The sequence below is a fragment of the Garra rufa genome, chromosome 8, assembly GCF_049309525.1.
Source record: "Garra rufa chromosome 8, GarRuf1.0, whole genome shotgun sequence".
In the NCBI taxonomy this organism is placed as follows: Eukaryota; Metazoa; Chordata; class Actinopteri; order Cypriniformes; family Cyprinidae; genus Garra; species Garra rufa.
Window position 1 is genome coordinate 36197139 of NC_133368.1, and position 27173 is coordinate 36224311.

General features: G+C 36.6%; 1 protein-coding gene across 1 annotated transcript in view; it reads left to right on the forward strand.

Annotated features, from left to right (window-relative positions):
* The first annotated feature begins 211 nt into the window (after positions 1–211).
* Positions 212–27173, forward strand: part of crlf2 (cytokine receptor like factor 2) — a 53380-nt gene continuing 26418 nt past the window's right edge. Inside the window, 7 exon segments of the mRNA XM_073845091.1 lie at positions 212–317; positions 1300–1454; positions 2336–2501; positions 3175–3277; positions 3370–3448; positions 5466–5711; positions 11800–11885. Coding sequence (XP_073701192.1) covers positions 212–317; positions 1300–1454; positions 2336–2501; positions 3175–3277; positions 3370–3448; positions 5466–5711; positions 11800–11885 — 941 coding nt within the window.

The window sequence follows — 27173 nt, forward strand, 5'->3', positions numbered from 1 at the left end:
AAACCACTGATGTGACAGAGTTAAATATCAAAGCCCTCCCTCATACTACACCAAAGTCTGAGTAAGAAATGAGGTTGAGAGGATGGAAAGGAAATGATTGGAGGAACAGCAGGGTTTGGTGATTCAGGTGCTATATAATGTGTCACCTTTTCCTCTGTGCTCTAGAGACTGAGACCTCTTCATTGACAAGTAACTGAGAGAAGAACTTATCATGAACAGCTGGAGTGTGAATCACCCGGTCTTCCTTGCCTTTCTCTTTGCTGCTGAATGTAGTGCTGCTGAGTATAATAATAGTGTTGATTATCCTGAATATTATGGTGAGTATTTTTTTTTTTATCTTTACTACTTTAGCCCTTAACTAACAGAACAATATTCTATATTTATTGTTTAAAGCAACTTTTGATTAGTTGCTTTTGATTACTCATTATTTTCATGTGACATCTATCTGTCTATCTGTCTGTTAGAAAGTTTTGTAGCTCAAGAGCATGAGAAAAGACTTCGCAAAGTATTATGAAAGTAATCTAAAAAGTCCCCCAGAAGATTATTTGATTCACCACAAACGTGTTTCCCAATATAAAGGTCATAAGTTGAATTTTTAGGAATGGAGCATATGACAAGCACATTCTTGACAGTACACATTTAGACAAACATCTGATAAGCTTGCTGATAAGTAGCGATGCATCATGGTGCATGAGCTGTCTGGAGAGCCACATCAAAAGGCCTGAGGAGGGGGAGGCGTTACATGAGCTGGCATATCCTGTATACCCGACAAAGATTCACATCAGAACACATTCATTAAGTAAAAAAAACCCTGTTTTCGCAATAGTGTTATTCATTCAGTCAATTTTATACTGTAAACGCTCCCATATTACTCATGCTGTAATCTCAAACAACATCTGTGGACTTTTTCTGTTATGATTATGATTAATGATTTTATAACATTTTTAAAAATATTTTCTGCTTTTAAAAACTATAATATGTAGACCTATAACAATAATGACAACGAGTCTGAGGTGTAATGTGAAAGAAATGTGAAAGTAGCTTCGGTTTCATTTACATTTGCGGATAATGTACATCCAGCTGGTTGTTATTGCAAAATAAACCCTGACTTTGTGAATCATTAAGCGAGATGCTAAATGGTACCAGTTGTGTCAGTTGTGAATAGCAAGGCCTGTTATATATCTGTTATTTAGCGCTGCTAATTAATTATTGGGAACTATCATACTGCTGAATGCCAAGATTTTTCTGCTGAGTTTTGTATGGACCTTCTGAACTCATAACTATTCTGTTCTTTTCAAGATGAACTATCAGATATTGATCTGGACCGGATTGTTTTTAAGATTAGTAATACATTGCATGGTATTACTTTAACATGGAATACCCCAATTAATAATAACCCTGATTGTTGTGAAGTTGAAGTGCAGTACAAGAGCCAATGTGTCCAAGACTGGAAGGTACTTAACACTTACAGACACTTACACATTTGACCTGCAGTACGGCTCACTTTTAGGACAAAGCTGAGGAAACCAGACTTGTATACAGTAGTGGCAAAAATGATCTAGTATTTCACCAGCTTAAAAAGTGCTCCACACAGAGATCTAATCTCATCATCATCCAGTCTGTTTTGAATGACATAAAGAAACAGAACAAACTGAGAGAGACCAAATGCAGAAGAACTGTGGTCAGCGTCTCCAAGATGCTCGAAACCTACCTGCAAAGTTACAGTACTGTTAAAAGTTTAGGCACTTGTGTAAAAAAGCTGTAAAATGAGGATGCTGTCAAAAATAACGCCATAAAACGATTTTCTTTATCAATTAACTTCTATTAACTAAATCAAATCAACATTTGGTGTGACCATCCTTTTTAAAGCAGCTTTTGCCAAAGGTGCCCTTGCGCATAGTTTTTCAAGTAACTTTGCAGGTAGGTTTTTTGAAGCAACTTGGAGACGTTGCCACAGTTCTTCTGGATTTAGTCTGTCTCAGTTTGTTCTGTTTCTTCACGTCATTCTAGATGATGAGATCAGATCTCTGTGTGCAGCACTGGCTGTTATCAGACTCCTTGTGCAAACAAAAATCTCAGTGGGTTATTACAATTAATGGCAAAATGAATGTTTGGAAATGTAAACTGATATTTCCTACTGACACACTACAGCAAAAGACAGAAGTAACTGACTTAAAACCATTTTTAGCTGGTGAAAATACTAGTGTTCTAATCATTTTGATCAACACTGTATGTAAAAGACATCTAAATGCTCATAATTTTGATAACACATGCTATTTGAAGTATTGCAAAGTTAAAGAATCATACAATCTGCTTTGCATTTGCTTACATGCAGGAAGGTCAGAAGATTGTAGTGAAACAAGAACATGAGGTGGATAAATTGAACCTGTCCAGTATCAGCATGAAGATGAATTACGATTTCAGAATAAGAATGAAGCAGTGGTGTTTGGACAAGGAGTGGAGCAACTGGACCAAAGTGCAAAGTTGGGGAAACAGTGCAGGTACCATCTCATTGTCTTTGAAAAATCATGTGTTCAAGTTCAAGTCCAGAGTATGGTTTGATAAATAAGTATTAATTAGTCATCAGCCATAGCAGTGGTTCAAGATATTTATGACCTCTTTTCTAGTTTGTACTGTACTCTGAGCAATTCTTTTTGTGGAGTTTTTGTGGTTTCAAATGCAGAAAAGGTCCTTATAGTCGAAAAAGTTTCTTTAGATTTTTCAAATGTTCTTCAAAATGGTTCTTTTAGGAACTGTTTACTGAAAGGTTCTTTGGGGAACCAAAAATGGCAGGGGTGCCCAACCCTGTTCCTGGAGATCTACCTTACTGCAGAGTTCAGCTCCAACCCTGATCAAACACAACTGAACCAACTAATTAGGATCTGAAGAAGCACTTGATAATTGCAGACAGGTGTGTTTGATCAGGGTTGGAACTGGACTCTGCAGGAAGGTAGATCTCTAGGAACAGGGTTGGGTAGCCCTGTTCTGTGGTATCACTTCAAAAACACCCTTTTGGACCTGTTGTTCTCATGTTAATTTGTCTCTAGTATGAATTAATTGTTGTGTTTTTCAAGTTGATTTGGATAAGTCAAATAAAATATAAACAGAAGTACATTATTTTCTATATGTGTGTATGCATGTAAAAAGCCTAACAAAGAAACATTTTGTTAACAGGTGCTTGTATGGTAGAAGCATCCCCCTACATATGGGTTTATATTTTGATAATTGTGCTGCCACTGACTGCCTTTCTTCTTGTTTGTCTGTTGACTCAAAAGGGGTGAGTATTAACCATCCCTTTAATTATTTTAACATTCTTGATGCTATTTTTATCAAACGTCTGAATGCTATGACATTCTTTGGTCTTAAAAGAATTAGAAGACTGATCCTTCCTGAAGTACCCGATCCCAAACACTTCAAAAATAAAATCATGGACACAGAGCAGTTTCAAGTAAGGCCAATGCCATCTATTATATCAAATGCATTAATCTGAATGAATACTCCTAAAGATATTAGGAGTATAGTTCTTATAGCTGGAGGAGATTTTGCATTTTCACAACATAGGATTCTTCAAGGTTTTGTTTTGCAAAATAAATTACACACAATCACAGATCAAATTCTGACACCGTCCTGTGCTTTAAAAATAGTTGTAGCTGTTTAGCCTATTTGTAATGCCAGCTGGGCTTTAAAACCATGATCTTAAATGATAAAAGAACACTATTTAAGGCATTTACATAACACATTGTTTATTAAAGAGCTAGTTCACACCAAAATGAAAATTCTGTTATTAATTACTCACCGCCATTTTGTTGCAGACCTGTAAGACCTTAGTTCATCTTCAGAACATGTTCTGAAGATATTTTTGATGAAGTCCAAGAGCTTTTAGACTCGTAGACAGCAATTATGCAACTGACACGCTCAAGGCCTAAAAAGGTAGTAAGGACATTGTTAAAATAGTCCATGTGACATCAGTGGTTCAACATTAATTTTATGAAACTATGAGAATACTTTTTGTGCGCAAAGAAAACAAAAATCTATGTGCATTTATGAATTGCAATGATGCATAGGTGTGCATTCCTCTGCTTATAAATAGGCATGCGTGGTACTGTCATGAATGCGCCTCGAAGACTGATAGGGAAGAGAAGAAATGGTTAAATGTAGTTACTTTTGTTTTCTTTGAACACAAAAAGTATTCTCTTAGCGTTAAACCATTACAGTTGAACCACTGATGTCACATGAACTATTTTAACAATTTCCTTGCTAGCTTTCTGGGCCTTAAGCGTGTCAGTTGCATTGCTGTCTATGCAGGGTCAAAAGTCCAACCTTTATCTCACAATTCTGACTTTTTCTCACAATTGCGAGTTTATATCTAACAGTTCTGACTTATTTTCCCCAAATTTATGAGATATAAACTCGCAATTGTGAGAAAAAGTCAGGATTGTGAGTTAAAAAGTTATATAGTCAGAATTGCGATTATATAAACTCACAATTGTTTTTTTTCTCCGAATGATATAATTTTTGACATAAATTCAGAATCCGAAATTTTTTTTCTCAGAATTGCATAATATAAAGTCGAGTCACAAGTTATAAAGTCAAAATGGCAGGTTTGTATCTCACAATTGTGAGTTTATCTCGCAATTCTTTATTTTTTCTCTTAGTTCTGACTTTTTTTCTCAAAATGGTGAGATATAAACTCGCAATTTTGAGAACATATCAGTCTTTTTTCCCCTTAAAAGTAGATATAACCCACAATTGCGAGTCTATGTCTCACAATTCTGAGAAAAAAGTCAGAATTGTGAGATATAAACTCACAATCGTGAAAAAAATTTGAATTGCGAGAAAAAAACATTTGTTAGAAAAAAAAGTCAGAATTGCAAGTTTTTATCTTGCTTTTGTGTGTGTGTGTGTGTGTGTGTGTGTGTGTACCTGGTATTCATCACGTTGCGGGGACCAAATGTCCCCACAAGGTCAAAATCTACTGGTATTACTATCCTTGTGGGGACATTTGGTCCCCGCAACGTGATGAATACCAGGTACACACACACACACACACACACACACTTCTTAGGTCCCCATGAGGAAACAGGCTTATAAATCATGCACAATGAGTTTTTTTGAGGAAGTAAAAGTGTGCACAATCTCCTGTGAGGGCTAGGTTTAGGTGTAGGGTAGGTGTAGGGCGATAGAAAGCACGGTTTGTACAGTATAAAAACCATTACGCCTATGGAATGTCCCCATAAAACATGTAAACCCAACATGTGTGTGTGTGTGTGTGTGTGTGTGTGTGTGTGTGTTTTATCTATCTACAAAACGTTTGTAATTGTGGAAAAAGGTGCTTTAGATTACTAAATGTTTCTCACACTAAAAAATGGTTTACGAAATGAAACTTTATTTTCATGAATGTATGGGTTATAGTCATGAATGATTAGCTCTAATGAATTCATTTTGTCTGTTATTTCCTTTTTAAGTGGTGGGGGAACCTCACACAGTGGAATGAGGAATGCTCAACAACAGATATTGAGATTATTGAGAAGAACGAAAGAGAAGAGCAACATCAAACTTTGGTAATACAGCCCATGTACACCAGCCCAGAGCAACATGACGTCACATACTGCATCTACACCTCTGAAACACCTGGTGAAAACACAGAACCGCAGTACCCTCAGAGCGTGTTGGGATATATCAGCCTTTAAGACCACAAAGAGGGGCTGAGAGCAAATTTAATGCTTTTAAGATTGATTATTTGATTGGTGAGAGTGTCTCAGGTTTGTGATCATCACAGTTTAGATGCTCAGCATGGCTTTATTAGCCTCTGCTGGTAGATCTTGTAACTACACCATCTGGATACAAAAAGTATTGTAATCCGTTAACGGCCATTTAAAATTAGCCACCTGTTCTGATGCAACTAAAGTCTCTTAAGCAACATATTTCCAGGGTTCCTGCATCAGCCAAACAAGTGCCTTTGAGATGAATTAAAATGGTAATTTATGTATTTCTCTAGGATTTATATATGTTTCTAAAGTCTGTGATCAGGATTGTGGTTAAAGCACAGCGAGTGCACAGAAAATCATTTGAGCACATCAGCTTGTAACAAACAATGCAAGTGCAGTACAATAATTGGACAATGGAGGGCACTCTGACTATCCTGAAGTGTTAAAGAAGAGTTGAACCATATCAAAGCCAACAAGGAACACACTCTTCACAGCATCACAGCCCTCTCTTAAGGGAGGATGTACGTTAATTTGAAGACTGATTTAAAAGATTAATGTGAAACTGCATAATAGATGTGGAGTTTCAGTGTGACGGCGTAACAAAGCCAGGGCAGCAGCCACACACTCCGATCTGTTGTGATTGATGAACTGGAATAGGGGTGAAGAAGAATATGAGCAAATAATCATTAAGAGATAAAGCGAAAATGAACACCACACAGGTGGATACATGAATAGGAAAATGTACAGTTTTAGTCGTACCTGACGCAGCTTAGAAAAACTGACCAGATGATTTTTTTTTAAATGGTATTGATTTTATGAGTGAGATCTAAAAGTCTGAGACCACACTGATTTAAACCTGAAAATGTACAAAAAAATATATATATATTTTTTAAATGTTCAAAAATGTAAAAATCCAAAATAAAAAAATAAAAACCAAATACAAGGACAATAATATTATTTTTTTATCATGCATTTTTTTGTTCACTCCAAATGTTGATCATATAATTGGTAACTTTAAAAAATATAATATTAGAAACAAATAAATTAATAATACATTTACAGAATAAATGCATTTTTTGAGGAGTAGTTAACTTCCAGAACAAAAAAATTACAGAAAATGTACTCACCTCCTTGTCATCCAAGATGTTCATGTCTTTCTTTCTTCAGTCATAAAGAAGTTATGTTTTTTGAGGAAAACATTTCAGAATTTTTCTCCATTTAGTGGACTTCAATGGCGCCCATGAGTTTGAACTTCCAAAATGCAGTTTAAATGCAGCTGCAAAGGGCTCTAAATGATCCCAGCTGAGGAAGAAGGGTCTTATCTAGCGAAACTATTTTTTTTTAAATTCCAATTTATATACTTTTTAAACTCAAAAGCTCATCTTGTTTTTCTCTGCGATGCTATGTCGAAAAACTCCTATCTCATTTTCTTTATTAACTTAAAAAATAATTTCAAAATCATCCTACATCACTGCAGAAGTACCGACCCATTGTTTGCAAAGTGAACACGCAAAGAAGATCAAACATCCTTTACAAAAAAAAAAGGTAAAACAGCAATGTTGGACGATTTTAAAGTTAAGAGAGAAAATGAGATGGAAGTTTTTCGACATACCCTAACTGTCTTGAAATGGAAAACAAAGTTCATGCAGAGATAGACAAGACGAGCATTTTAGGTTAAAAAATATATACATTGTATTTTTTTTTTTATATAACCAATCGTTTTGCTAGATAAGCCCTTTGAAGCTGCATTTAAATTGCATTTTGCAAGTTCAAACTCAGGCACCATAGAAGTCCATTATATGGAGAAAAAATATTATTTCTTTACGACTGAAGAAATAAAAACATGAACATCTTGGATGATACGATAGTGAGTACATTATCTGTAAATTGTTGTTTTGGAAGTGAACTAATCCTTTAAATATGGTTTCAGACTTTTGGACCCTTACTGTACATGCATTTGAAAAAACATATATGTGACCCTGGACCACAAAACCAGTCTTAAGTCGCTGGGGTATATTTGTAGCAATAGCCAAAAATACATTGTATGGGTCAAAATTATTGATTTTTATTTTATGCCAAAAATCATTAGGAAATTAAGTAAAGATCATGTTCCATGAAGATTTTTTGTAAAATTCCTACTGTAAATATATCAAAATGTAATTTTTGATTAGTAATATGCATTGTTAAGAACTTAATTTGGACAACTTTAAAGGTGATTTTCTCAGTATTTAGATTTTTTTGCACCCTCAGATTCCAGATTTTCAAATAGATGTATCTCGGCCAAATATTGTCCTATCCTAACAAACCATACATCAATAGAAAGCTTATTTATTGAGCTTTCATGTGATGTATACATCTCAGTTTTGTAAAATTTAACCTTATGACTGGTTTTGTGGTCCAGGGTCACATATTCTGCCTACTTTTATTGCACAAATCAATTTTCTATCTATATAATTTGAAATATTTTATTCCATTTTTTTTTTTGCTAAAAAATGTAAGTGCTTTTTGTGCTTTCTATTTTTGAATTTAATAAACACTTCATCTTTATGTCCACCACAAGATTTCCCCAGTAACACCTGTGTGCTAAGTGACAGTTCAATAGAAATGATCGTATTGATAAAGCGGAGGGGAATTACCTAATAAGTGTTAAAAAAAAATAAAAAATTTTGATCAACAGAAAAACAAAAGTTTACTCAGAATAATAAATGATATGAGATAAGATAACCCTCTTTCACTATATGTAATTTTCCATCTACGCCTTTTACAGAGAATTTTTTTTTGGAGGTGGTATAGATTTGTATTTCATACATGATGATTGCTGTCCGCTCAAATAGGCTAACAATCAGATGTAGCTAGTCACTACTTGACTGTTACATGAGAGTTTACAGCAGCTAAAGTCTTCATACCTCCTCCAGCTTACATAAGAGAAGCAACAAACAGCTTGCTCGTTTAATAAATTAAGTATGCTAAATATGGCTTACAGTCATGTTTCTGCAGAGCTATTTAATGATAATCAACACTCCAACAATTACATCTTTACACTTTACACTTTTAATTATACATTGTGCTTTTCTGTCTGGCAAACGGGAATAAATCGTGCTCCCTGGTGAATTGTTCTCTAAAGCATTAAGCAAAATCGTGTGGGTCTATGTGTGATGATTTTACTCTTAAATACCAGGAAACACATATGCGCACACACACACTACAGAGATCAGCCTTGCTGGACTAAAATGTTTTATTTATTGTAATGCTTTAGTGGGGGAAGACCCAGTTCATGCATTCATTATCATAAAGGCCCCGAGACATTCCGCACAAAGAGCGAGACGACTTACGCGGCACCTAAAAAACGTGCAGGTGGAGGAACGACTAGCTGTGGCGACGTGACAGAAGATGACAATGTCAAAGAACTGCCATCTCTTGCACATAAACTGTCCCTGAAGCAGACACTTAAGGGAGATGTGAAGCACTACACATCTCTGCGTTGTTTTCACTCTCATCAACTTGTTTTTAATATGCTACGATGAATGTGTCAGGGCCCCCAGGCGGTAAATGGTGGATGACAAATGTTACTGCAAGCAAACCCACTGGAGGCTGACCATATTGTACCTGTGCCGGGCTTCTTGATGCTCCTTTTTATCAAAAAGCTCAAAGCTAGAAAGAAACGCCTCTTTTGTCACCTTCTGGGTTGTATGCGAGCGCGTGCTCGGTGGATGCACAGTAAAACAGATGTTGAAGATTCTCGATAAAAAAGACCGTGGAGGCCCTCTTTTCTATTCAATTATTTAGAGTTGAAGAAAGAAGCGAAAGTATCAACATGTTTCCTCTGAAGCCCAAACGTTCAGGAGATATGAATAACATTTATATAGTAACTCGTGCCAAATAGCCAAGCTTGATGTTGCGTCACTGTTTGGTCAGTTACCCGGATGTGTGCCCTTATTTGAGATACTTGGATGTAAACAACAGCATTGACTTCACGGTTAATGTATTACTGAATACGCTTTTTTGTTTATTTATGCTGTCTAAACCACTGAAAATTGTGTGGAAGTTTCTCAATCATATAGAGAAGGACCTAGTAAGCACGAAAGGGCACAGAGTTTAGGTCTGAGGGTGTTTTCGGGCTCTGGAGAAGTTTTGACGTGCCTTGACATTTGTGACCCTGGACCACAAAACCAGTCATAAGCACAGGTATAGTTGTAGAAATAGCAAAAAAATACTTTGTATGGGTCGAAATTATCGATTTTTCTTTTATGCCAAAAATGATTAGGATATTAAGTAAAGATCATGTTCCATGAAGATATTTTGTAAATTTCCTACTTAATTTTTATTAGTTATATGCATTGCTAAGAACTTCATTTGGACAACTTTAAAGGCGCTTTTCTCAATATTTATATATTTCTTTTTGCACCCTCAGATTTCAGCGTTTCAAATAGTTGTATCTTAGCCAAATATTGTCCTATCCTAACAAACACCAATGAAAAGCTTATTTATTCAGCTTTCAGACTATGTATAAATCTTACAGTCAAGAAATGTACCCTTATGGGTGGTTTTGTGGTCCAGGGTCCAGGTTTTTCAGTATCTTAAAAACATATTAGTGAAAAGTAAGGCCATGAAACAGAATATTTATTCATAAGACATTTGAGAACTGGATGTGGTAGGCTAGAGTTGTTTCTACAAAATGATGTAAAAATCATCTTGTTCACTTGTTCATAGAAAACAGTATGTTTATTTCAATTTTGTAAGACATGTTTTGTGTTAGAAAGTGTTATACGAGGGAGTGACAATGGTCATAAATATTTTGTGATTCAAACCTGAGACACAAAGGGCCCTTTCCTAATGGCCCATCAATGAGACTGTGACTGTCAGGTAAGAAATAATGTGAGAAGATTCAAATAATGCAGTTTTTGATTATTTGTATTTTATTTACAACACAGTATAATCAAAACAATCCACCCAGGAACTAGGGACTTCAAAGTTCTGGGTAGAAATTTACCCTTAATAAGGTCCCCACGAGGTAGTACTTTTTCAAAGGTCCTGAGCTTTCAGGGGTGGGAATTGGGTGTTGAACATGCTGATTGGTTGATGCTGATTTTTAAAATATTACTGTTATTGTGTTATGAAATTTACGTATTTTATAAAGACAGCGGCAATTTGAAAATGCGCTTCGCCGATTTCGGAGATGTGAGCTCCAGACGATCATTATGTGTTCAGTTCTCATGTATCCCACCGAGCAGGATTTTGTTTTTTATAACTTTTGACAGTTGATAATACTCCAAATGTTTTTCCTGGTCCAACCGATTAGTACAGCCCAAAACATGACAATAACCGACCATTTTCAGCAGCAATAATCAGCAAAATGTGTGAGTTTCGTTTGGTTCAGTGGCATTGTTTGCGTTCACTGCCGCTAATATTGATATTGATTTGCCAATTGATGATGTGTTGTGATCGAAAGTCGAAAAGTAAAAGTAAAATGTCAGCGTGCATTTAAAAACAATTCCAATGTCCTGCATATAAATAGTGACTCCCTAATGTTTGCAATTTATATATAATTACCCAACAATATAATTGCAAGAGAAAGCATTGAAATATATTTTTTTCCTCCCATCTTGTATTTCAGAGGTGAGGGAACTACGATGCCAGCTCATTGAAGATTGTCTATTGGCTAAACCCTAATGTCAAATTGCACAAAATTGCTGACAAAAGCACTTTTTTGTGCATTCAAATATATGTTTTTCCTTTCTACCATTCCAGAGAACTAAGTAAAAAAACAACTTCATCTTGTTGCTATTTAATTATATTTAAGCTTTAAAAAATGAGAACTTCCACACCTCCAACAAGCGTATCTTAACTCTTTGCACTTGTGCGCTTGATAACATAAAAAGGTGTCACTGCCAAGCGGTGGGGTAATGCTTCTAATTATGTTGAACTCAAATAAATAAATTATTTGCTTTTCACCGGGCGAGCGTGACAGGTTTGCCAACAGCCTGACAAATGGAAGAATCGCTTGCAAATGCAACGCGCGTATATAACGTACAGCGGCCTCAGACAGGGCGAGAGCTTGACAGCCGTTTTTTTCCCCTTCCTGTGTTAACAGTCTCAGTGCTCCGCTCAAAATAAAGCTCTGTTTGAGGAGTATAAGGTCTGTGTTGCAGTAAGCCTGATTGTGCCAAGCCTGATCTGGTATTCATTAGTGCTTATTACTTGTGACCTCACCTGCAAGTCGAGCCTGTCACGATTAAGCCTGTTCCTTTGGCACTCGCAAAGACTCTCCTCTGTGGTTATGGAAGACGACACCAGACAGACAAATTACACAAACCGAAGGTTTCGAAGTATGACGCGAGTTGTCATTGGGCTGGTGCATCGATTAAGCCTACTGTACGAAGAAAAAAAAAAAAAAACAGAGACAAAGAGATAGATAGTTCAGTTGGGGCTTTCCGAAGAAACCATTGTGTCTGTGGGAGGAAAGATTTGATTATTAGTTTTTGCCACTAGCACAGATGAGAGGAGGAAGTCTCGGCGGAGAAAAAGGAGGATGTGTGGTAGTGGGCGTGGAGCCGGCAATGAGCTGATGTTGTATTCAGCGCTCTCCAAAGGTCAACCTAAAACTGTACTGTTGTTCCTTAAGGATGAATGGCGTACATTCATTATATAGGCACTCTCGTTTAAAACCAAACAAGCTGCCTACGTAGGCCGCGTTGTAAGGCATCATAGGCCAGCTCCCAACACTGAGGCTATTCCAAAAGGTTGGCAGCACGATTATGCCGCTTTCTAAGATACCTTCTTTTTGGTTTCTTAAGCAAAGAAGGCAATCCCGGAATTCATTGTGAACTCTTTCGACAAAAAACTGATGGTTTATGAAGTAAGAGGAATTACATTATTCAATGCCAATAGTATTAATAAAACAATTAAATCCAATAAAATACAGATAACTCACCTGATATTTGTGTTTTATATGGGGTTTTATACTCAATACAGTATCATGTTGTTAGCTAAGTAACAAAATAATCCCAGAATGCATTGTCGGCTCTGTGGGGGAAAAACAAAACAAAACAATCCATGAGGGTGGACGAAGCAGGAAGAATGACAGATTTTATATCAAAAGTATTGATTAAACAAAGTTGTAACCAGATGACTTACCCAATACAGCAAAAGTATTCATACCCCTTTATTTTTTTCACATTTTGTTATGTTGCTGTCTTATGTTAAACTACTTTTTTCCACATAAATCTACACTCCATACACCATAATGTCAAAGCAAAAACAGGTTTTTAACGTCTTAGCAAATTTATTAAATATAAAAAATGTAAATGATTTCATTGCATAAGATTCACATTGCTTGTAGATGTTAATACACTTCGAGTGAAGTTAACCTGTGGCAAATTCAATTGAATGGGTATAATTTGGAAAGGCACACGTCTTAATAAAATGTCTAACAGCTGAAAATTAATATCAGAGCAAAAACCAAGCCCTGAGGTAAAAAAAATGCCTGTAGAGCTCAGAAACAGGATTGCATCAAGCCACACATCTGGGGAAGAGTTCAGAAAAAAAAAATCTGCTGCACTGAAGGTTCACAGAAGCATGTAGTCTCTGTTACCCTTAATGGAGGAAGAAAGAAACAACCAGGACTCTTTTTAGAGCTGGCCTTCTGGTCAGACTGAGCATTTGATGGAGAAGGGCCTTGGCTAGAGTGGTGACCAAGAACCTTATGGTCACTCTAGTTGAGCTTCATGATCATAACGCAGATGGAAGAAACTTACAGAAGGACAAACATCACCACAACACTTTACGGATCTGGGCTTCATGGTGGTGTGGCAAGACTCTATCCTCTCCTCAGTGAAGACACATGAAAACACACTTGGAATTTGCAAAAAAGCGCCTGAAGGACCCTCAAACTGTGAGAAACAAGATTCTGTGGTCTGATGAACCTCAGTTCCAAGCATCATGTTTAAAGGAAACCAGGCACTGCTCATCACCATTCAGAACCTCAGACTGGACAGAAGGCTCACCTTCCAACAGGACAATGACCCTGAGCACAAAGCAAGAGTGGCTTACAGACAACTCTGTGAATGTCCTTGAGTGGCTCAGCCAGAGCCTGGGCTTGAACCAAATCAAACATTTCTGGAGAAACCTGAAAATGTCTGCCAGACCCCATCCAAACCAACAGAGCTTGAGAGGTGAGGTAAAGAATGGCAGATAATCAGACTAAAGTCTTAAGTCCAGGACCAAGTTTTCTATGATTAGTGCAGACCAGCTAATTCAAGTCCAGGCCAAGTATGAATGCTCCTGAAAATAGGGTCTTGGATTAAAATAAGAACAGAGTTGAGTCTACAACAAAGTTGAGAGTGCTACAACACTGATGCTAACAGAAAGCTATCTTAAAATAGCCTTTGCTTGTTTGCTGGTCCTACATGGTCTCTCAGTCTGGTCTACTTAGAAGGGTTTTGGGCACTTTTCAGTCTCAGCCTCAGACGTCACGCCCACGGACCATTGGCTGAACGTCTGATGCATATGACACACAAAATATAAAAATGCTTTAGGAGTTTCGAAGTTGTCAGTGGACTGAATAAATTATACAGAGTTTTCAAGATGTGTGTGTTGTGTTCTTTAAGTTCCGCCTGGAAACCAAGATGCTATGGTGCCAAACCTCCTCATGAAAGAAGAAAGCCGTCATGTTTACAACTGTGATGATGAGCACTTATCAGCATCAAATAATCTCTGTATTTTCAAAAGTATGTGAAATATGTAAAGTTCTCAGCATAGAATCTTTAAAATATGTTCAAGAGTTTTACACATCAGTCTGTTATTGTGGGGACCTTTCCACTACAACAAAGTTGAGAGCACTACAACACTGATGCTAACACCAAGCTATCTTAAAATAGCCTTTGCTTGTTTGCTGGTCCTAGATGGTCTCCCACTCTGGTCCGTTTAGATGGGCTTTAGGCACTTTTCAGCAGGTCAGGCTGGAAGACACTAGTTAGCCGCTCCCACAGCAAACGTCCCACAACTTTCATTAACGTTTTTTCATTAAAGGTTAGGACAGAACACTCTTAAAATTATGTTTATAGGATGTTCTAATAACATTATTAATGGTTCATTTACATACTCTTAGAACAACATTTTCTAAATGTTCTTTTGATGTTATTTGTACACAATTGAGGTTGTAATGTTAAAAGAAAACATTCTTATAACAACATTCTTTTGATGTTATTTGTTCATGATTGATGTTCTCATAATGTTAAGAGAAAACTGACTTAGAACAACAGCCTTGGAATGTTTTTTGGATGTTATTTGTACACGATTGAGGTTCTCGTATAAGAGAAAATGGTCTTAGAACAACATTCTCTGAATGTTATTTTGATGTTACTCATATACGATTGAGGTTCTCATAATGTTTTCAGAAAACGGTCTTAGAACAACAGTCTTGGAATGTTTTTTCAGTGTTATTTGTACACAATTGAGGTTCTCGTAATGTTAAAAGAAAATGTTCTTATTGCCGCATTCGCGTAATGTTTTTTGATGTTATTTATACACAATTGAGGTTCTCATATAAGAGAAAATGGTCTTAAAACAACATTCTCCAAATGTTCCTTTGATGCTACTTTTACACAATTGAGTTACTCGTAATGTTAAGAGAAAACGTTCTTAGAACAACAGTCTTAGAATGTTTTTTTGATGTTACTTGTACACAATTGAGGCTCTCGTAATGTTAAAAGAAAACATTCTTATAACTACATTCTCGTAACGTTCTTTTGATGTGACTTGTACACGATTGAGGTTCTCATGTTAAGAGAAAATGGTCTTAGAACTACATTCTCGTAATGTTCTTTTGATGTTATTTGTACAAACCGTTGGTTCTCATAACGTTATGACATAGTAAAAACGTTTTCATAACATTATGACAATGGTACATTTGAATGTTTTCTCAAACGTTAAAAAACTGGGAGGTTTGAACGTTTACAAAACATTCAGAAATAACGTTTTCATAACTGAGTGTGAATGTTAGCAAAACAATCTTGGAACACATTTTTTGTTAGCTGGCTAAATACCAGCTTGACAAGACCGGAAGTCTGGCTAGACCATCTGAAGACAAGCCTGGCCAGGCTGAAAGACCAGCAAACTAGGGGAGCGCTATTTTTTGCAACAAATAGGGTTGCTACCTTTGTGCAGCGTTCCAAATCCATCACTTAACAAGGTTTCAATTTAGCTTGGAAGGCAGCTGCCTATGAAGGCAGTAGACAGCTAGTTTTTTAAGTTTATGTTATATCCAAATCCAGAACAAATGTTTCTCAGTCCTGTATTTAGAAATCTTCCAGAAATAGATTCATAAATAGGGTTCCAAAGTACAAGCTGACTAATTAGGTGCTAATTGTATGTACACTATAGTAATAAGATTCTTATCGCTTCAGTAGGGGAGGCCATTTGTGCAAACCGATTTGCCAATATCAAATGCTGCCAATGTCAACACATGTACACTCACTATAGGGGAGAACACCCCCCCCCCCCCCCCCCCACACACACACACACACACACACACACACCGGCCTTCTACCGAGAATATCTGTCTGCTCCAGAAGTGTCATATTATGCCAGTACAGCAGCTGTGTGAGATGTATTTTTTTCATTATTATTAAGTATTCACATTTACAAACTAGCCCTGTTCACAGATGAAGTCTTACCTTATAAATTATAGATGCTGAAACAATCTCTAAAACATGTTCATTAAAGACAACGCTTTCTTTTTTCTTTTTTTTTTTTAAAAAGGGCACCGGCTCATAAATATTTCTTAAAAGCAAATTTCATCACACACACACACACACAGAGTGAAAAGAAAAGACTCCTTCCTCGACATCTCAAACATGTGAGAGGCATCGCATCAGCCTTCACTCGCAGAGGACACACACACCCTCGCACGCGTGGAGACAGAAGTGCGACTGCGTCGTCTGCGGCGGTGACGCCTCTCACATGGAAAAGCTGAGTTCACGTACGCTCGCCTGCTCTGGAAGTGATGTTTGTGTGGATGACACGTATGATCCTTTAATCTCAGGCTCAGCTTGTTGAGCATCAAATTGAAATATCCTGAACAGATGTAAAAACACATGTGAGCCTCAACGCGCAAGCTGTGCCGAGCTTTGTTTCATCTGCTGATGATGGGAGCCTTAAGGAGATCTTTTTAAAATTTCATCACTATTCAAAAGGATAATTAATACGTACCCCCAGGCTTTGATTATGCTCTTCTTACTGTGTACGGCTGGTGTGGAGATAATGAGACACTCATCAGTCGCTGCCAGAGCTCCCCAACAAACGCACACAGTTTGCATAAGATACTTGAGATTCTGCAAAGGTAGCGGCGAGAGGTGCACCCAGCCCGATGCTAAATTTGATCGCGGTGAAACCGAAGCGATCAGCCGACTTGATACACGTGTTGCGAGTGTTGTGTTTACAAGGGCGCCTGTGTTGAACAGTGACACTGCGTCGTCCTTGGGTCCTGCGTGGTTGAGCAGGGGAGGCCGGGGATTTGGGAAATCTGGGCAGAGAAGAGTGACGGGCGTTCGGAGAGATTATAATGAGAGCGGTCAATTGGAATGCAGTTTGGTGGCCATTTTCTCTGCTCAGGACAAAAAAAAAACAGTCTGACCTTTGACCAGCACAGTCACCTAACACCTGAGTTACAGGCAATTACTTAGCCGCTCTGTTCTCAGCGCTGAGTCCTGACCCCTGGTTAGGCACTATGAAGTGGGCTGCACCGGTAGTATGGATTATAATTTAATTTAACACCATATAAAATAAGTTGTCTTGGCCAAGCTTAGGTTACATTTGATTTATATTCAATCAGAAAGTCTTACTTTCTACTGGGGTAAATACTTGAAGTTCGAAATCTGTGCAGAAATCTAAGGGAACCCTGGGTTTTAAGACTTGTATGGTTTAATATAATGTAAATAATGTCTCTTACTAAAATATGTAGTAGAAAATTCATAAAAGATTTATGTTATTTTAAAAATCCACATCATTTTATATATATTTTGGACTATGGGGGGTTCCATTATTTTGATTACGTAAAACAGTTGCACTCAGTGAGCTGCTGGCACTATCTGTTGCTATTTTTACTACAACACAACTCGGAAATTAAAATACTGAAACGATGCCACATTGTGCCGCTTTTGGTTGTAATTTTCAATCAAAGGGCAACAAGAGAAGCGATGTAAGTCTGCATTCCTAGTGATAAGAAGTGAATAAAAGAATGGGAAGATGCCCATGGACGAATAAAACTTCGTAAAGACCTGCGTCTTTGTTCTCTCAGCTTCAGCCCTCATGCCTTTGAGGCTTTTAGTGGACCACAGCTACTGAAAGAGCTTACAAACGGTGTAAACATGCCGATCCTTGTCATGACGCCACATCCACTAAAGGAGGTTTTTTTTAGCACAGATTTCACGCAATATCCAGGGGACATTTAGACACTTTGTAGGGAAAATCATATGGTACAGCAATTGGTTTAAGCCTTCGCTTATGTCCATCACCTATAAGCTCTTTCAGTAGCTGTGCTCGTCGTTTATTTTCCAAGTTGTGTATTCCAATTGTGTTGCGGTAAAAATAGCAACACATAGTGCTTAAATAATTTAACCCTCTGGGCCTCTTCGGTCATTTTTGACCGAAAAATTTTATGTTTTGAATTTTTAAAAATCGTAGCTTCATCAGAATGAGATGACACTTGGTGACTTTTGTTGCATTAGCTATGTGAGTACAAAAAAAAAAATCAGTGACTTGATTCGGATATGTTAAAGGGTCAAAAAAAAATTAGTCACACTTGGCTCCTTCGCGGTCAAAAATGACCGACATAGGAAATGAATGGGAAATATGAAAAAATGTGATAATTCAGATAATCTTTTGGTAATAAAAGCTACAAATGAGCAACTGTGCTGAAAAGAAGTGTTCAGCAAGCAAGGACTGACACTCTAAAATAACAAAAGTACAGAACTGACACACACACGCACACACACACACACACACACACACACACACAGACACACAGAAATAAGCAGAAAAATGCAAAACCTGATATTTATCCAATCAAAAAAATATCTAAACCTTGCCAAAATTTATCTTTTAGAATGTCTGAATATATTTCTAAATGCAAAGCCTAATAAAATGAAGAAACAGTAAAAAGAAAAAAAACAATAGGAATCCCAAAGCCCCTGTATATATGTATATAGGGAGATACAGGAGTTTACATGGCATTACACAAGTTTTTATTTTTTATGCCACTAGATGGTGCAATTTTCACTTAAAAAAAATGGATTTTAAATGCTTTTACTCTATTTTAATGTGAAATGTTGTATTTATTGAAAAATAATAAATACATAATTAATTAAAACATATAATATAAAATATAATTCTACTGGGAAAAAATTGCTCATTAAAACTGTATAAATATTGCATAGATTCATAAAAAATGCTCAAAATTCTAAATAATAATTACAAAATATTATTGAACAAAAATGTATTTAATTGATTTTCCTGAAGAAAAAAAAAAGTTACTTTTTAAGGCTTCGGTCACTTTTGACCGCGAGGGAGCCAAGTGTGACCCCTTAATGAGGAGGCCCAGAGGGTTAAATAATGGTGCCCCCCATAGTCCAAAATATGTATATAACAATGTGGATTTTGTAAATAAATATTTTCAATATTTCATGGATTTTCTACTACATATTTCAGTAAGAGACATAATTTACCTAGGGTTCCCTTTAAAAGTTTTTTTTTTTTTTTACACTTAGTAACAGGTTTGCATAGAATCATATCAGCCTGAAGAACCCTTTTGATGCTGAAATAGTTCTTTTTGTTAGAGTTTAGGATTCTTTTTTTCCCACCTTCTTGTTTTTCAAATCTGTAACTGTCAAAGCCACCTCATTATTGATTTCCATCTCAGCTCTGCTAACTTTCCAATTATAACTGTTTTCCTTACCAGTCATAACTTTTCCTCTTTTTAGTTTAACAGAACATGTGTGATCAGCACTGTTCAGTTTTTTTTTTAATTATGAAAAACAAAAAAACACATTAGATTAGACATTAGACATTATTTTTTATTTCATTGTTAAGGCCTCACATACTGTCCAACTCTGCTGCTTTTGGCCTTCATAAACATAATAGCTTCTACATTAAACAATTCATGTATTCAAATGGGCATTTCATATCCCACAACCGCATAATCTGCTGAGAGAAACTGCCACTTATTTATACCAAAATACAAATATAATGACTAAAGGCATGATTTTGAAAATATATCAATGCATTTGTATATTCAATGTAATTTTTGATACAATTTCACATCAATTAAAAAAATACTTATTTTACGTTTTATCTTATGTATAACCCTTAAAGAATTAATTTACCCAAAAATGAAAATTGTCATCAATTACACACCCTCATGTCGTTCCAAACCCGTAAGACTTTCGTTCATCTTCAAAACACAAATGAAGATATTTTTGATGAAATCCGAGAGCTTTCTGACCCTGCGAAGACAGCAACCCATCTACCACATTTAAGGCCCAGAAAGTTAGTAAGGACACTGAAAAAACAGTCCATGACATTTGTGGTCCAACCTTAATTTAATCAAGCTACGAGAACACGTTTGTGCGAAAAAAAATAGAGACTTTATTCAACAATTTCTTTGCTTAGTGATATTGTCATGAATGAGCGTCGAAGACTGACACGGAAGAGAAGAAATTCTTGAATAAAGTTATTTTTCTGTTCTTTGCGCACAAAAAGTACTCTCGTAGCTTCATAAGAAGTTAAGATAAGAAAAAACTTTAACATCACATTTAAGCAAATAAAAGACATCTTGGTTGTTACCTGAGCTCATGACGAAAACGAACCCATTGGAGCTTTTTCACAAGACGTGAAATACATACCAATAAGTACATACCCTGCAGTTTCCAATAGAAATGAACACTAGAGGTGGTAAAACAGCAAGCACTTGTAATAATTTTCGTTTAAAGGAACACTCCACTTTTTTTGGAAATAGGCTCATTCTCCAACTTCCCCTGAGTTAATAAGTTGAGTTTTACCATTTTGAAATCCATTCAGCCGTTCTCCTGTTCTGGCGATATCACTTTTATCATAGCTTAGCATAGATCATTGAATCCTATTAGACCAATAGCATCGCGTTCAAAAATAACCAATGAGTTTCGGTATTTGTCCTATTTAAAACTTGACTCTTCTGCAGTTATATCGTGTACTAAGACCGGCGGAAAATGTAAAGATGCGATTTTCTATGCCGATAAGATTAAGAACTACACTCCCATTCCAGTGTAATAGTCAAGGAAGTTTGCTGCCGTAATATGGATGCAGCAGGCGATGCTACTGGTCTAATTGGATTCAATGATCTATGCTAAGCTATGCTGAATGGATTTCAAAATGGTAAAAATCAACTTATTAACTTGTGGGGGAGTTGGAGAATGAGCCTATTTCCAAAAAAAGTGGAGTGTCCCTTTAAGTTAATCAAGTTATGATTACAGCTCTGTATGTTTTACTTTGCGGATGTAACAAGCTTGCTCCGTAGCTCAGCCGGCATTTGAATTAGGATGTGGAATCCTTGGGTACGAATCCCGTGGAAAACGATTGCGATTGCATTTTTACATCATATTCGCTTTTGATAGTATTCATACTATCTGGTGGGTTTAGGTGTAGTGCAGATAGTACCTTATTTTAAAACGTCACAGAGATTTAGAGTTATAGCGCCACTCAACGGACATTTCAAGTTAGAACTGCGGTGACACCTACAAACCAGCTGCACAACATACCGTATGTACGTTCATCTGTTCCGGGGGAAAAAACGAACGCTCTTTTAGCGCCACCCAGTGGACATTTCACAAATAATATGTCATTAAACTTACATGGCGGTATGTATTTCTGGTCTTGCGAAACAGTTCCCACAGGTAGCCTACGTTTTCGTCATGAGCTTTGTTGACAACTGCAAATGCCAGCACTGCAGTTTTGTCAGCTGTCTAAATGCTGATTCAGACAAGTGTAGAATGAGCATCAGCCGACCTGCATTAATGCATTAATTTCTTGATATAAGACATTTGACCTCATCAGCATGTATGAAGTCATTTGCCAGATTTGCATGATTATCATCATATACTTCCAAGACAAAATCTCAGCACGACTACCCATGTAAAAAAAAAAAACATAATGAATAAATAATCTAAAATAAAAAAATCACTCCTCTCAGCATGCTGTCCCAACATACAATAGACACCTCTGTTCTGTAAAAGACAGGCTAATTAATTCCTGTGGGTTAACACACAAACACACACACACACACACACACACACACACACACACACACACACACACACACACACACACGCACACACGATCGCCAATCAACATAGTCATTACAACAGATGCCTAGCACACACACAGACACACACGCACAGATGCACAACACGCACGTAAACCCTGCTGTGAGCTCCGTCTCCTGCTGCTGTACGAGGGCTGGCTGTGTGCTACGGTAGTCATGCAGCACTCATCCGCTCACAGGGAAGAGGCTGGCATAGACAAAGCCCTGCCTGTAGGTAAGCTGTACACCACATCAAGGAGCTCCAGAGGTTTCCTGCCGTGACAACTATTTTGGAGCAGCAAACTGATGAGCCTGAGGAGTCATTTGCAGGTCCACCTCTGGGCCTGACACAACACCAGTGACAGGGTGACAGTCGGTGCGAGTGTTTGTGTGTGTGTATTGAGTGAGTGCGTGTGTGTGTGTGTGTGTGTGTGTGTGTGTGTGTGTGTGTGTGTGTGTGTGTGTGTGTGTGTGTGTACCTGGTATTCATCACGTTGTGGGGACCAAATGTCCCCACAAAGATAGGAATACCAGTAGATTTTGACCTTGTGGGGACATTTCTCAGGTCCCCATGAGGAAACAGGCTTATAAATCATGCACAATGAGTTTTTTTGAGGAAGTAAAAGTGGGCACAATCTCCTGTGAGGGCTAGGTTTAGGTGTAGGGTAGGTGTAGGGCGATAGAAAGTAAGGTTTGTACAGTATAAAAACCATTACGCCTATGGAATGTCCCCATAAAACATGTAAACCCAACATGTGTGTGTGTGTGTGTGTGTGTGTGTGTGTGTGTGTGTGTGTGTGTGTGTGTGTTTTGTGTGTGTGTGTGTGCATGACTCTGGGTCGGATTTGGGGACACCTGCTGTAGCCCATAGTAAACAGCATGGAGCTGCGTGCATATTCATGCTTTAAAACCGACATGAAACGGCGTTCGCAGCCTATTTGACTGACAAGAAAAACTATAGGACAGGTCTTGATTTTATCCATAGGGAATTTAATGGATTGTGAAAAGTAGGCGTTGCTAGAATGAATCCAGGTGGTTGGAGGGAAAGGGATGATAAAGAAGGATGCATTTTTTTTAAAGTTATTATTACACTTAAGATATATTATTTATTGCAAATAATACCATTTTTGAATTATTCACAACAAAACCAGTACTGAATTAGTGGTTCATTTACTAATTTAATTCATAAACTTAATCTCATTTATTAATTTAATATTTTCATGTTTGCCTAATGGGAAATTGCAATTGTGCAAACATTATTTAAAGAAATAAATTAATTAAAACTGACATGATGACTGCTGTAAACATTTATGAAACATTTACAATGAAACCAGTAAGTACTGAATTTGTTAATGATAAAAAACATTTACTAATGTAATCTTGTTTAATTTTCTATTATTTTCTAGTTTTCATTTCTTTATATTTATATATTTATTAATATATTTGCTTAATCAGAAATTACGATTTGTGCAAATATCATTCAGAGTAAAACCAGGAGGAACTGAATTTGTGGGTCATATAATAACAATATTCAGTCATTTAATTTATTAAATTAATATACTTAATATATAATATAATATATGAATAATTCATTCATCTCATTTATTAGTTTAATTTTTAATTTCTTCACATTTAGATTTTCATTTGTATGTTTGCCTAATCAGAAATTGCAATTGTGCAAACATAATAAAAAAAGCATAAAAACAGTCACATGTATGTTATTTATGAATCATTTACAATAAAACCAGTAAGTTCTAAATTTATTTTTAAAAATACATTTACTAATTTAATCTTAATCATTTTTTTTATTTCTAATTTGATTTTTAATTTTCGATTATATTCTATTTTTAATTTCTTTTAATTTATATATTTATTCATATATTTGCATAATCAGAAATTACGATTTATGCAAATATCATTTACACTCTCATTTATTAATTAAAAATTTTATTTCTTCACATTTAGATATTCATTTATATGTTGGTCTTATCAGAAATTGCAATTTCACAAACATAATTAATACAGAACATAAAAACAGTGACATAATGAGTGCTGTATGTCATTTATGAATCATTTACAATGAAACCAGTAGATACTGTGTGGGTCAAAAAAACCTTTTCTTTTTCATTCTCATTTTTTTACACTTATTTTAATTTAATTTTTAATTTTCTGAAAGCAGTAAGTATCATATTTTCATTTTCTTTTCATTTTCATTTATATAAATAATTTTTAATTTCTTAATCGTCATTAACTTTTTTTCATATTTTAATTTATGTAAGTTTGCCAAAACTATAATTGCAATTGCGCAAACATTATCAAAAAAAAAAAAAAAAAAAAAATTAACAAAGCATAAAAACAGAGACATAATGAGAGCTGTATGTCATTTATGAATCATTTACAATGAAAGCAGTAAGTACTGAATTTTTGGGTCATATAATAACAATATTTACTCATTTTAATTTATTAACTTTATTTATCAATAAAATGTGTAATTTCTTAACATTTAGATTTATATTTGTATGTTTGCCTAATCAGACATTATTATATTATATTATATTATATATTAAAAAAAAAATTTATTAACCAATGAATAGAAACAGTGACATAATGAGTACTGTATATCATTGATGAATGATCTAATTTATAAATTTTCTTATAATATTTCAATTTATGTATGTTCGCCAAATCCAAAATTGCGATTACGCAAACATAATTTGGGGGAAAAGTGATTATAGTGTAAAAACATACTGACTTTATGTGGTTGCAAGCCACTTATCCATGAAATCCATAGATTTTCATGGCACAATAGGTTACAGGATATGCATTTAAGATGCCCGTTCACTTTTGATCGGATCAACAAAGAGATTTCAATAAACAGGGCCTTGGTGAAGGGGCGCAGGCAGCACATGCTACTAAACAATGCTATGGGGATGCGCCATTCATTTTCCCCTCACGATGATGCTAATGAAGGCAGCGACAGAAGAGCGGAAGGAGCATCCCAGTGAGACTTACTTGTTAGTCTGTAATGATGCATACTCACTGACATATTTATGTCAGAAATAGATACATATATATGCACTAGATTTAGTCATATATTTAGAGCCAGCGAAGGTTGAATTAGTACTGGAGTCTGTACTTGCGCATTAGTGTTGACGTTTAGAACAAACACAAAAGATTCGCTGACGTTCGAGCCCACATCGGTTAGGGGCCTCCTGGTACCTTAATGCATTCTTTTGTAAATCTGTTGGGTTGAGCCAGAAGAAAAACCGCAGCCTCATCCGTATGGCTGCTGGATTCTCCCAAGGTGCTCCTCTATTATGCCTTTTGCAAGAGGCATCTGCAGCCGCCACACAAGATGCTCTATTATGCCTCCTGTGAGAGGCATCTGCGGCAGTCACGTTTTGAAACTTCACACGGCCTTTTACACAAAAAATAATTTGATCCAAGCCATCTGCCACTCTGTGATGGATACATGTGTAGAGACACGGGTTTCTGACAACACCGCGTCGTCTCTTCTCCAGACAGATAATAGCGTGTCAGAGACACTGGCCAAAGGGCCACATGTTAGCAGTCGGCTGAAGTGACATTTGAGATGGTCTTGGGACCCGTTGGCGGTGGCAGCAGCCATCCAAGTGTCCTACAATTCAATTCGGTGCTTGACAGCGTACGAAATTATCTCTAGACAGATGATAGATCGTTAGTGGACTGAGCATTCACTATGCAGGACATTCAAGGACTTCTGTATCGTGCAGTATCGAAGCACCCGTTTAAATAACGCGTTGAAATTTTGGTAATTGAGAAACGGTTTAGAAACCTGTGTGCTTACAGCACCGTTTCGCTTTGTGTGGATTGGCAGTTCCAGCTGCATCTTTGGCTTCTTCGGGGTCTGGAGTTTCTTATTCTTCTCCCCTCAACCTGAGTGACAAACCAGAGCCTCCAAGCCGCGAGCTAGATCGGCCCTAACCTGCTCGCGCCGGTCAATGAGTGTCAATCAGGCCTCGCCCTCCGCTCGCATTCGCAACAAGTTCCATATCCTTAGAAAACAATTATGATTGGGCTGTTGTGAAAATTGATCCCCGGGTTGACGAGCTCCACGCACACATTCTTCTCTGGCTGGTGGGGTCCTGCCATGGGAAGCAATTACTGCTGGTTGCCAGCTGACAGCCTCATTCCAGAGTGAGTCAGGGCTGGCTTGATCCTCGGGCACTCTCTAGGCAAATTGTATCCTCGCACTCATCTCAAACCTCTTACCAACTGCTGGCTTCTATCAGGAAAATAGATTGTTCCCTTTGTTCCCAACGCATGTTGGGGAATGGGATAGACATGACGTTTCAACAGTAAGGAGCTGCTTTAATTTTAATGGGCCGCACTGTACGCCGGGGCGGAGGGGGGCCTGGTTGGAGAACAGGCTTCTGCCTGCAGACCTGGAGGAGGCCGGAGGATGGGACCTCCATCAACTTGACAGGTATCATATCACCCTAACAGTGAAGTGCAGAAACCACGTCCCAAGTTTTCGTATTGTTTGAGAGTCGAATTGTTCGACTAGACCGCTTTGGCAGTGATGGTTCGCTCAAGGTGATATTTGTCAATTACAAACTTTCCAAAACGAAAAATAAAGTTTTAGTCTGAAAAGAAAAACCAACACTGTACCTCACATGAAGCATTACAGTCAATTTATTGTTACATTTTATCTAGCAGTTTATATTTTAAACAGGTTAATTTGGTGATGCTAAATAAATTTAAGACCCAGGAGGTGTGTGTATTCTATGTGTATATCATTTTCAAAATATAAACTACCAGACAAAAGTATTTTTGTATCTTATTGTACTTAAGAATTCTCTTCTGCTCACCAAGCCTGCATTTATTTGATCCAAAATACAGCAAAAGCAGTAATATTGTGAAATATTTTTATTATTTAAAATAACTGCTTTCTATCTGAATATGTTTAAAAGTGTAATTTATTCCAGTGATCAAAGCTACATTTTTAGCATCATTACATGCTGATTTGTTGTTCAGTAAACATTTTTTATATTATTATTATTATTATTATTATCATTAATATTTAAAACAGTTGAGTTACTTTTTTAGGATTCTTTGATGAATAGAAAGATCCAAAGATCTGCATTTATCTGAAA